The sequence below is a fragment of the Colobus angolensis genome, unplaced genomic scaffold (genome assembly GCF_000951035.1).
Source record: "Colobus angolensis palliatus isolate OR3802 unplaced genomic scaffold, Cang.pa_1.0 Scaffold103, whole genome shotgun sequence".
NCBI classification, from domain to species: domain Eukaryota; kingdom Metazoa; phylum Chordata; class Mammalia; order Primates; family Cercopithecidae; genus Colobus; species Colobus angolensis.
Genome location: NW_012111253.1, coordinates 1,743,098 through 1,755,739, shown reverse-complemented (window position 1 = coordinate 1,755,739; position 12,642 = coordinate 1,743,098). Strand labels below are relative to the sequence as shown.

Here is a 12,642-nt window from a genome sequence, read left to right as displayed (position 1 = left end):
TTGCATATAACCAATGCACAGCTTCCTGTATACTTTAAATCATCTCTAGATTACTTATAATACCTAATACAACATAAATACCTTATACATCATTGTTATACAGGTTGGGCATCCCCAATCTGAAAACCCAAAATGCCCCAAAATCCAAAACCTTTTTTTTCTTAAGATGGGGTCTCTCTATGCTGCCCAGGCTGGGGTGCAGTGGCCATTCACAGGCACAATCATAACACACTACAGCCTCTAACTCCTGGCCTCAAGGGATCCTCCCACCTCAACCTCCCCAGTAAGAGGAAATACTGACCTGCACCACTATGCCTGGCTCAAAATCTGAAACTTTTTGAGGGTCAACATGGTAGAGGTGGGCAACTCCACACCTGACCTTATGTGATGGGTTGCAGTCAAAACTTTGTTTCATGCACAAAATTATTTAAAATATTTTATAAAAGTACCTTTAGGCTATGTGTATAAGAAACAGAAATAAATCTCATGTTTAGACTTTGGTCCCGCCCCTAAAATAGCTCATTATGTATACACAAATATCCCAAAATCTGAAACGTTTCTAGTTTTAAGCATTTGGGATAAGAGACAGGCAACCCGTACTGCACTGGTTTTTTTTCCTTGTGTTATTTTCTACTGTTGTATTATTATTTTTTATTGTTTTTTTCCCCCAATACTCTCAATCTGCAATTGGCTAAATCTGCAGATGTGGAACCCACAGATCTGGAGGGCCAACTGTGAGTGTGTGTAGAGCAAACGTGCAAGAGACAGCGAGAGCGCTTAGCATGCTGCAAGGGCAAGCACTTGCATACTGGCCATTATTACTCATTTTTAATCCCGGCTCAGGGAAGAGAAAGACAACAAACAGGGTGACCAATACAACAGATGCATTTTTACAACTGTGATCCTCTGTCTAGACCCAAAACAGAGAACTGCCTTTGCAAAACTTACAACTGAGGAAATTATGACAGTGAGAGAGATCAGACCTAGCCAACTCCATCCTGCTTCTAACCTTTAAGCCGTCCTTGTTCATTCCTGGGCGTAGGATGAACTGGCCTTGAGAAGGAATTCAGTTCATGGTTTGACTCTGAAACAATACTGATAATAGCCCTTTCCTGAAAAGACCCTCTTCTTACCTGGGGACCAGTCTGCTTTTGTAGGATTAACAAATTAGCTACTTAGAAATTAAGGTTTAAGGGTCATGCGGCCTCTGGCTCCAAGAGCCTAAACCTCCACAAATTGTTCCTGGAGATAACATCACTACTGTAAAACCTATGATCAGGGCTTGAGATGTTCTGCAGACCCTGTACTCAATGGATCAGCTGACACCACCCAGGTGGTAATCTGGCTCAACCAGTTCTGCAATCCCACCCAGGAGCAGAAGACCCCAAGAAAACCTCACTTCCACCCCCTATATTTCCATCTCCAACCTGACCAATCAGCACTCCCCACTTCCTAAGCCCCTACCCACCAAATTATCTTTCAAAACTCTGATCCCCAAATGCTCAGGGAGAATGATTTGAATAATAGTAAAACTCCAGTGTCCCATACAGCTGGTTCTGCATGAGTTACTCTTATGCCATTACAAGTTCCTTGTCTTGATAAATCAGCTCTGTCTAGGCAGCGGGCAAGGTGAACCCACTGAGCAGTCACAAACACTGGAGTCAGAAGCCATCCTAGACAAGCTAGATCAGTGCTGCTCGAACTCTGCGGAGTAATGGGCCACTTTCTGTTGGCTTTTTTTCCCCAATTCGACCAGGTTGTAGTCCTGCTGTGCAGAACCAGCATGCAGCTTGCTCCACGCACAACTCCTCATGGGAGTTTAACACGCTCATCTTGAGTGTTCAACACAATGTGTACAACTGGTTCTGCAGCAACATCAAATGCCTATAGAAGTTTCCAAGTGCTTCTATACTTTCCTCATCATGGATCGTAGAGTTTGTGGGCCTATGAACTTTTTGAAAGCTTTGAACTTTATGAACACTTTGAAAGCACTGTTCTAGGCTATTCTTTCCTCCTCTCTGCAATGCCATTCTATGGAGCAAGGAACTGCTGATGAATGGCAGAGCTGTAAGTCTTTAAAAAAAAAAAAATTAGGCCCAGGAAACAGTAGAAAACTCAATCCCAAGTGAACACTAGGAACTCGCAGAAGTAGGACAGAAAAGGGAGTGAAAAAGGGCAATTTCATCAACGTAGCCCAGCCGGCACTGACCACGCGTAGTCACACAGATCTAGAGATGAGAATTTACTTAGCACCAGCAGGGAGACCACAGCTTTGCGGCCCTTCCCAGGTGGCTTCCCTGACCTTGGGGCGGTCTTCCTTCCGCAGAGCCACAGCTTCCAGTTTGGCTTCGTACTCTGCTTGAACTTGGTCCCTCTTCTTCAATACACTCTGTGGGAGGCAGAGAAGAGAAACATGTAACACTGAGTCCACAAAGGGGCCTCCCACCCCCAAGTGATTGCTTCTTTTCCCCCACGCCTCCCCAAATTGAGGCCTACCCTGGGCCAAGCCATGTGCTTCTAGGACAGTCTGGCCATGGCAGAAACTCTGGAGGAAGCAGGGGAAAGGAGGGAAGAGAAGAGAACCACTCCTGAGGCTGGGGTTTCTAGTAAAGTAACTAAACCCTGATGCTGAAAGGAAAGAAATTCTAGGAAAAGGCAAGTAGGGGAAACAGCACCCACCCATTGTCACACTGCTGGGAGGACTCTCCGCTTCCCTGCGTGCAGCCAGAGCCCAGCTGTGCAGAAATGTGGAGCTTTGCAGGCTACAATGCTAGATGTTCTCTGAAATCTTAAAGGAAAAGTCTAAGAGAACTCTTCACTCTTCAGTTCAGTGAGTGGACCCCTAGTGGACTGATCTGTTCATTGAATCATTCATTAGTCACTTACTAGTCCTCTACTCTGATCCAGGTGTAGAAAGAGCAGAGAGACGCACTCCCTACCTGAGGGGTTCAGTGTGACAGAGGCTCAGACACAGTATGTGCCTGTATGTGCTAAACGGGCTATACATGTGCAAGTCCAGAATTCCTAGAACCATGCAGCCAGCTCACCAGAGCGAAGGGTCAATGGGCCCCATGAGAGCCAGCCCAGGATGGGACAAGAGTGAGGCAAGCCAGGTACCCGGAGTGCAAAATGTAAGGAGACACTCCCTCTTTGGCCCGTGCAGTACAACATTGGCACCTGAGAGTGAATGCCCCCGTAAATCTGTGCCAGGGTTCCCCTCACTTCGTCTGAGCTCTGCTGCTATGAATCCACTAAGCAAAACAGAAAAGCTTCTAGTAGACCTTCTAGAAAAGTATCTGTTTCATCAACGGGTTTCTTTTTCCTTCCTTTAGTAGAATCACAAGTGGCAAACCAAGAGTGATGAGACCTTTCTTTTCCACTAACTCAAAAGAAATAAATTGCTATGAAAGTTTCTAATCAGGCAGTTTCCCCATAGGGGACCTTCCAGCAGAGTGTGGAGTCAGGGCAGGAAAGAGTCACTCCCTGGCTAAGCACAGGCACCCCGTGTCCCTGACTGTGCTAAACGTGACAGGCAACTGAAGAGTTGAGAGTGCTGCGGGTTCAACCTTTTAATGGAATGTGTCAATACTGGGAACCTCAAGTCTTCCTCTGAAAAGTTTGCTTTGAGAAGTATTTTATCAAGAAATGAAAATGAGGTTAAAATTACAATAATTTTCCGTCAATTGCCACACAGCTGTCTCCTAAGTGCCCTGACATTTCCTCCCCACATTCATTTATCTTTGAATAGGAATATTTACAGTGCTGTTCAATGGAACTTTCTGCTACAATGGAAATGTTTTATAACCTGCACTAATCCAGGAGCCACTGCCTCCTTGTGCCTACTGAGCACATGAAACAAAGCTAGCAGGACTGGGGAACCGGGTTTACATTTTTATTTCATGTTACTCATTTGAATTTAAACTTAAAGAGCCACATATGGCTAGTGGCTACCATACTGGATGACATAAATCTATAAAGTTAAAAAAAAAAAAAGTACTTTCTGGACTTCATATAGCCCCAAAAATAATCTAAATCTCTTGGTCTGGTACCACCAGTAGTAAAAATCCTCTTCTCTATGGACGTGCAAATGTGGTTCCCCAAGGTGCAATGGAACAGCAGGGTGGGGGCTGTGTAGGCTGCTTACCACTGGTGTGCACTTCCCTTCACAGGATGCCTAGCATCTTACTGGAAAAAACATCCAGTACCACATATCCAGACTAGCGCTTCCAGGAAAGAGCACGAGTTGCCCCAGTGACACACACTCTGTCGGTGTGGCAAGAACCTCCTAAGACAATGCCAGCACAGCCTGGGGGCACTGCTGGGGTTGCAAGACCCCTGGGACTGTGAGGGGTTGGGGGGAGATGCACCAACCCCACTCAGCTACAATAGTCCAAAAGCGTCTCCTCTCCCCATGCCCAAAACAGATGAGGGAGCCTGCAGATCCAGCCATATCCCTCCCTCCAGTTAGCCTGGGCCTGCCCTGGCCCACAGGAGAGGCAGGGTCTCTGTCTCTCAGTGTTATCCAGCGTGGCCAGAATGCTGCCCTCTCTCGCAGGCCGACTGGAGGATCTGCCCTAACAGCCCTGCATCACTGGACAGCACAAAAGGCTCCCAGCAACCCTGCAGAGGCGAATGCACATCATCCCTTTTCTACAGATGAGGAGACCAAGGGACAGTGGCGGGCCCTGTTCAAGGCCACACCTGGCTCACGGCACAGCAGTGGTTCATTCAGGCTGTTCTCGCTGCCTTCCAGTATGTGACTTCGCAGCTGGCCCACAATCCAACCATGCTAACGGTTGGACAATGTGTTCTGAATCAAGACAAACTGCTGACGACCGCCACCCTCACTGGGACGCCTTTGCACACTGTTGGTGATGTTCTGAGAGGATGGCTCCCCAGCCCAGTCTCTACTGATAAAATTGGTCAAACCAGCCTGTGGCTCTGAGATGAGGCCCGAGCTGGCAGTGGGGTAAAGAGGCCAAGAGAGGCCCCTCCATCATTGAATGACAAGCAGAAGAGAGTCATCATCTGAACTTCTCACGGAACTTTATAGGGATCGGCATCCCATGGATATGACACATCAAAAAGGCGAAGGGCACAGTGAGAATTTCCTCCTCACGCTTCATGCCACCTGCCCTCCTCTACACACCCATCCCCACGCTGCTTCTGCCCTGCCTTCATACATCTTCATTCATCTAGCCAGGGATGGGGATAGAGCAGAGAACAAATCACAAAACCATGTGGAGCTTATATTCTAGAGGAGAGGCAGACAAGAAGCAAGTAAAATATACAGTAGTAGGTAGCTCTGGGCATTAGGAGGAAAAATAAAACAGGAACGGAAGGTAAGTATCAAGGGTTTGGGGAAGGCAAAATTGTACACAGGGTGCCCAAGGAGGGCCTCATGCTCACAAGGTGACTTTTAATTAGAAACATCGAATAAATTCCTCTCAGACACTTATTTTTTTAAACATTAGAACATTTTGTTGCGATTTCAAGTGGTCCTAATAATCTGGAACTTTACTATCTCTATTTTCCAGTGAAGAGAAGACAAATGACTCTTTTTTTTTTGAGATGGAGTCTCTGTCGCCCAGGCTGGAGTGCAGTGGCGTGATCTCGGCTCACTGCAAGCTCTGCCTCCTGGGTTCCCGCCATTCTCCTGTCTCAGCCTCCTGAGTAGCTGGGACTACAGGCGCCCACCACCATGCCTGGCTAATTTTTTGTATTTTTAGTAGAGACGGGGTTTCACCATGTTAGCCAGGATGGTCTCGATCTCCTGACCTCGTGATCCGCCCGTCTCGGCCTCCCAAAGTGCTAGGATTACAGGCTTGAGCCACTGTGTCTGACCGACAAATAACTCTTTAACAAATAAATTACAAGGAAAAATAAACGGATAAAGAAGGATTTTTTAATATTTAAGAAACATATCAATCAATGTATAGATCCTGTCTGGATGTCAATTTGGAAAAATAAACAGAAACTGTGTCTGAGACAAACTGGGAAAATCTGAACACTAACTGGATATTTAAACATAATTAGGTAGTCCTTAAAAAAAGTTTATATTTTAGAGATACGTACTAAATGTTTCTGTACGAAATAATATGATTTCAGGATTTGTGTTAAATTAAACCATGGGGTGGGAGTTGGGAGCAGCGTTAGAGACAGACAGAACCAGATGAGTTACGAGTGGGCGACTGCTGATGCTGGCTAGGATACGTGCAGGATGGCTGGGATCCGCACAGGATGGCTGGGATCCACATGGGATGGCTGGGATACATGTGGGTTTACTGCTTTCACTCTATTTTGTGGTATGTTTGAATTTTTCTATAATAAAAAGGCTAAACAATAGAAACATCCAATAGATGATATCTGTCATCCAAATGTTTGTAACAAATTAATAACAGTGATTAAGAGGTCTATAGTTATGTCATCCATGAAATATTAATCAAACAGTCTTTATCTACAAAGACAAAACGTTTAGAAGAGTTGGATGACAGATGCATTCTGTGGTTTGGCTTTCAACATCTGCACTGGATTTGTCCCAAGAAAGACCACAGTGGTCAGTATTTACAGGAAAGCGCAGCGTCCCTTCCCCACCCCCAGACTCTTGCAAATGTCTTCCCCTGCCAAGGCTGTGGGCTCACAAACTATGGGAGGGGGAAAAGCAGAAAAAGAGCCCCAGCGCCAAAGGTCAGCAGCTACCAAAAAGCCTCTTCAAGCCCACCAAGTTTTTCAGCTTCAAAGCTTTGTGGAAGAGGGACGCTAGGATGCGGGGCTGGAAGAGGATACCAAAGCAGCAGGAACAGCTCAGCCCCCCGGAGAGAACAGCAGGATGGGTGGTTCATATTCCTGTAGGCCAGGGCTGACGACCCAAGACCCAAGTGGAATTCATGTAGAGTAATGGGTGATCAGTAACAAAGAACAAATGAGAATAAAAATAAAATACCCACATAGTCCTGCAGCTTAGGGCAGCCCTCTAGAAGGGCACTTTCCTGCAGGCAGGAAAACGAGTCTGATTTGGTCCTAGTGATATCACCAGCTCCGGTTAAATGACTGAGTTCAGGTTACCCCTTTCAACATGCTCCTTTTACATATTCATTCTATGGAAACCAGGACCACCTGTGATTTAGATGTCCTGGGGCAATGTTGGTAATACTGAAATGACACATTACCCCCTCATTTTAAGAGATATTTTTACATACAACTTGGAAAATTTAAAGGAGGGGGAGAAGTCATACATAATCTCATCACACAGAACAACCAGTGATACATTATTCCTTCCCTTCTGGTCATTTTCCTTGAATGGCTTCTTTGATACTTCCCATTTCTGTTTCTCTGCCTGCACATTTGTTATTCAGATGGTCTAATCCTCTAATTTTCATATTTTTTTCTTCAATTCTCTTTTGGTTTCTTTTCATATGTGACATCCTTAACTTTTTCTTCTAACTCTTCTATTAATTTTTTTATTCCTATCATGGTTTTAATTTCCAAGAGCTCTCTGTTCTCTGAATTTTTAAAAATTATTGTTTTATGGCTGTGATATCTTCTCTTTTGGAAAATATTAACAATTTTTTTCTGGAAGTTTTCTTCTCCATCAGTGTTTCATTCAGTAGGCTTTTTCTTCTTTGTTTTTACTTCTGATATTCATATTCAAATCTTCCCTTACATATCTGGTGACCCTTATCTGTCCACTCATCCAAGAGGGAAACTCCATGGAAATGGATTGAAAGCTCTCTGCACAGAGGGCTTGCTGACATTCTCCATAGGAGACTCGGCTGGGTCCTTTCATTGAGGAACCACCCTGGCCCTCCACGGCCAGCCAATATCCGTATCTGTGGGTAACTTCTCTTGGCCCACACAGATTTTCTAGAAAAGGCTCTTTTCCTCCTTGCATGGAAGATCTAAGGCAGAGAGCCAAGCAGGAGAAGAGTCCCAACATCAGTAATCTTTCACTGAACACCCTCAAGTGTGCCTAGAGTCTCTTGGTCCAGAGAGGCCCCCTCCAGAGAATTGACCCCCAGTTCTGCCAAAGTGGAGAAGGAAGTGGCCCCTGTGTGAGCAGAGAGGAGAGGATCGGAAGATAGGATTCTTAAACAGACTCTAGATTTATTCTTTTCTTCAGCTCTACCTCAGTCCCAGAGGGGTGTGGTGCTGCCAACTCTTGACCCTTTTGGAGGGTTCCACGGTGTAAACCAGGTGACTTCTCAGTTTTTTCCCCCACAGTCGGTTTCAAAGTCAGCTTGAGTCATTTAGTACTTACCAAAATTGTACTGCTATTGCCTCCTTGCCTGTTGCTCTTGTCTGTGGGCTTGTGACTTTTTTCAAAATCCTTTTAGTGTCATTTTGGTGATGTCTAAATGTGTATTCAGTCTGCCATTACTGGGAATCTCAGAGTTTTCATTTTAATATTTTTCTAATTTTTTAAAAATCCTTTGAAATCATGTATATTTCACATCCTGCTTCTTCACATTGTTTTAGCTGCATGAAATTAGCCACTCTGTATAATCTCTTTTGTTCAGGAAAGGGGACATTTTTTCCCTGACAACTCAATCTTCCAGAAAACTCTTCATTTCGGTTTTGGAAAGGCACCGGAAATGGCCAACCTACAACACCAACTGGTCGCGTTCCCGGAGCTTGACTCATTAGCGCCACCTTGTGGCCATGTGGGGAAGAGGTGGGGAGGCTGAAGAAACCTGACAATTTAAACCGGCTTTTGAAAAGGACTACCCCGGAATGTTGTGCAAGTTATCTCCAACTGGAAGACAAACGTCGCCTTTAAACCAAAACTTCTGCATCCACATCTCACACTTGTAATCTCGATTACCAACAATGTCCATATTATTAAATCCAACAGATATATTTTGCTGCTTCTTAAAACAGTTATCTTGGCTTCATGGAGGCAATCCTCTACTTCCAACCCTTCCTTCATGGGCTCCTTTGCTATTTGTTCTTTCCTCTTAAGGTGACAGACCAATAAATATTACCATGCCACGGGCGCAGGCCTTGACACTCTACGCACCTCAATCACATCTCCTCATATGATCTCCATCGGTCTCAGAGATTTAAACACCATTCACACACTAATGACTCCCAAATTTCTATTCCCATTCTGGACTAACTCATAACCAACTGCCACGATATCTCCACTTTAATGATTAGGGGGCATTCTGAACTCCACATGCCCAAAACAGTGGACTCCCAACTGCTCCAACCTGTTCCTCCCTGGATCCTCCCCGTCCCAATAAACAGTACTGCTATCCACCCAGCTGCTAAAGCCAAAAACCCCAATTCCTTTCTTATTTTGCATCACTACAGCAGCAAGTGCCATTGGCTTGTCATCCAAAATATACCCCAAATCCACCTACGTCTCTACTACTGCAGTCCAGGCTCCACCACCTAGTTTTCTGCCCCTGGCTCCCTGTGACAGCCTTCTCAACGGTCTTCCCAACCACTACTCTCATCCTCTACAATCTATTCTCCATACTGTAGCACTAGTTGTCTTCTAAAAGTAAAAATCACATCCTGTCATCTCCCTGCATAAAACTAAATGGCTTCCCTTCTAGTCCTTAGAATAAAGTCCAGACTCTTGCTAGCCTTTAAGATGGTCTTTAAGATGCTACTACATTTGGGAGGCCGAGATGGGTGGATCACGAGGTCAGGAATTTGAGACCAGCCTGACCAACATGGTGAAACCTCTGTCTCTACTAAAAATACAAAAAATTAGCCCGGTGTCGTGGCGCGTGCCTGTAATCCCAGCTACTCAGGAGGCTAAGGCAGGAGAAATGCTTGAACCAGGGGACGGAGGTTGCAGTGAGCCAAGGTCACGCAACTGCACTCCAGCCTGGGCAACAGAGTGAGACTCTATCTCAAAAAAAAAAAAGGCTACTGCAGGACCAGGCTCCTACCTCTCTTTGACCTCACCGCTTACCACTTACTCCTTTGCTCACCGGGCTCCACTCACACCAGCTTTTCTGATCTGCAAAGACTCTGAGCTCATTTCAGCTTTCAGACCTTTGCACTGGCTGCTCCCCTCTACCTAAAATGCTCCTCTGACCCTTGCACAGCTCATTCCCATATGTCATCCAAGTCTGCAGCCACAGCCTTCTTCATCCACTCTTACTTCAGAACCTCATCGCACCCCAGTCATTCACCAAGACCCCTGATATAAGCATGCGCATTGACATAAATCTCTTAAAAATAAGATGTATAATGTGTGATCATTGTATATTTGCAAGTGTTGCAAATTTACCAAATTGTCCAATTCGATTACATACTTGCTGACCACCTTCTATGGATAAGGCAGTGTGGGAAATAAGATGGTCCTGCCCAAATCTTCTCCAACACTTGGCCTGGTCATGACAACGCTAATACTCAAAAGGCACTGCCAGAAAAGTGGTGAGGACTTCAAAAGGCTGTCTTTCAGTCCATCACTACCCTAATCTCATTTTACACACACACAGTTTACAGAATGTGAAATCCTACATAAGGGCTCACCTATGGATGTCTGCAAGGTATTTAACTCGAGTCTGGGCTTAAGGGTAGCTAACTTTTGATACCCTCCTGTCCCCCACACACATAACCTTGTGACACATGCCTTCAACCGTCTTTCCAGTACAAGCTGTTCTCATTGTTCATGGCTTAAACTAACATTGTTCCATTTGTTCTGAGTGCCTTGATAATGACCCTATTTTTCTATGCTCTCTACCTCCAAAGGGAACAGAACATACCTAGCCACAACTGTCCTGAAAGAGATACAACTGGAGGCCAGGCTTGAAAAGCCTGAAGTTTGCCTCTTGGCAAGTAGTAAACACACAGCTACAAGCTGATTGGTCACTAAGGAGTATAGTCCTGTAGCCATGCAACAGAGAAAGATTTACCCACAAGGGTCTGTTTCTTCATGTCAACAATGAGCAAATGAAACAGATGATCCTAAATGCCCTTTCGAACTCAGAGAGGAACCCCAACCATAGCCCCACCAGGACAGGACTTCGATGAGCCCTGGCATTTTCCCATCCAGGGATGGACCAGCCCTCCACCATGTCAAATTCCTAAGGCACAGACCACTACCTCCAAATGATGAAGACAAACATTCACCATTAGGTTCCCTCAAGGCCATGATGAAGATAGACTGACAGAACTTTACCACACCAGTAACTCCTCACCAAAACCAAACCAGGACTTTCTCAGCTCTGAGGACCATTCAGCAGCTGATGAAGAATGGGCCACAGGCCTGATGTGGGGGCTCAGGCCTGTAATCCCAGCACTTTGGGAGGCCGGGGCGGGCAGATCACTTGAGGTCAAGAGTTTGAGACCAGCCTGGCCAACATGGTGAAACCCCATCTCTACTAAAAATACAAAAATTAGCCGGGCATGGTGGCATGAACCTGTAATCCCAGCTACTCGGGAGCCTGAGGCAGAAGAATCGCTTGAACCCAAGAGGTGGAGGTTGCAGTGAGCCAAGATCTTGCCACTGAACTCCAGCCTGGGCGACAGAGCAAGACTCCATCTCCAAAAATAAAAAGAACAGGCCATAGCCAGGCTTATGGCAAGTCCTCTGCTCCACGTTTAGTTTCCATACTGCACAGCAAAGTCTGCCCTGCTTATGTTTCAAAAATCAGAAAGCCACTTTGGAAATGGAACTATATGACTCTCTTGGAAAAAGAAAATATACTTAAAAATTCTTAAAGAGCAGCAATGTGAAAAGGTGGGGAAAGCCACTTAAGACACCTATCATTCTCCTGGTATCTTTAGTACCAGCCACACAGACCCCGACAACTCTAGACACAGTCTTTGTTTTGCCATCCAATCACTCCTATCAAGGCCAGGGCACTCCACAGAGATGTTTTCCTGGTGAAAAGAGGAGGAGCAGGTGGCCCTGTTTCTTATTAATTGGACTCAGCTCAGCTACTGTCAGGGATAGAGCTTGGGTTTCAGAGACTGCCAGTCCACACTTCCTCTTTTCCATGCCCTTCCCCAGACAAGACTGTGTACAATTAATCCCATTCGCTCAGCCTAATTGACCTGATTTTTCAGGCTCAGTAAACAAGAAACTCAATACATATGCCCCACGCATGGTGGGTCAAGAAAGAGCAAACAAATGTTTATTTGATATCTAACTTACACAAGCTTATGTCTCCCAGTGTAATAATGTTTTATAGATGCCAGATAAATCCTTGCTATATGACATTTTTAAATTGTGCTTCAAATACAAATATATACTAACTACTAACATACTTGCCACAGGCAAAAACAGAGTAATCTGTACTATAGTATCCCAGAGCTGTGTATGCACTGGATTTTTCATCTGTCAAGGTTAAGAGAGTATTTGACGAAGTGTGTGTATACGTAAGAGACAAATCCAGGGACACTCTAGGAATTGGAAAAACTTAGTTTTGTTTACAAGAAGAGATACCGGACAGGCGCGGTGGCTCACGCCTGTAATCCCAGTACTTTGGGAGGCCAAGGCGGACGGATCACGAGGTCAGGAGATCAAGTTCCTCCTGGCCAACATGGGGAAACCCTGTCTCTACTAAAAATACAAAAATTAGCTGGGTGTGGTGGCGGGTGCCTGTAATTCCAGCTACTCGGGAGGCTGAGGCACGAGAATCACTTGAACCCAGGAGGAGGTGGTTGCAGTGAGCCAAG

The 12,642-nt window shown here is 45.3% G+C and overlaps 1 protein-coding gene across 1 annotated transcript in view; it reads right to left on the bottom strand.

Moving 5' to 3' along the window:
- The window catches only part of SNX30 (sorting nexin family member 30), a 140,915-nt gene that overhangs the window by 23,013 nt on the left and 105,260 nt on the right, over positions 1-12,642 (bottom strand). The window contains exon 7 of the mRNA XM_011941859.1: positions 2,303-2,389. Within this exon, the coding sequence (XP_011797249.1) occupies positions 2,303-2,389 (87 nt within the window). The remainder of the gene's footprint in view (positions 1-2,302; positions 2,390-12,642) is intronic.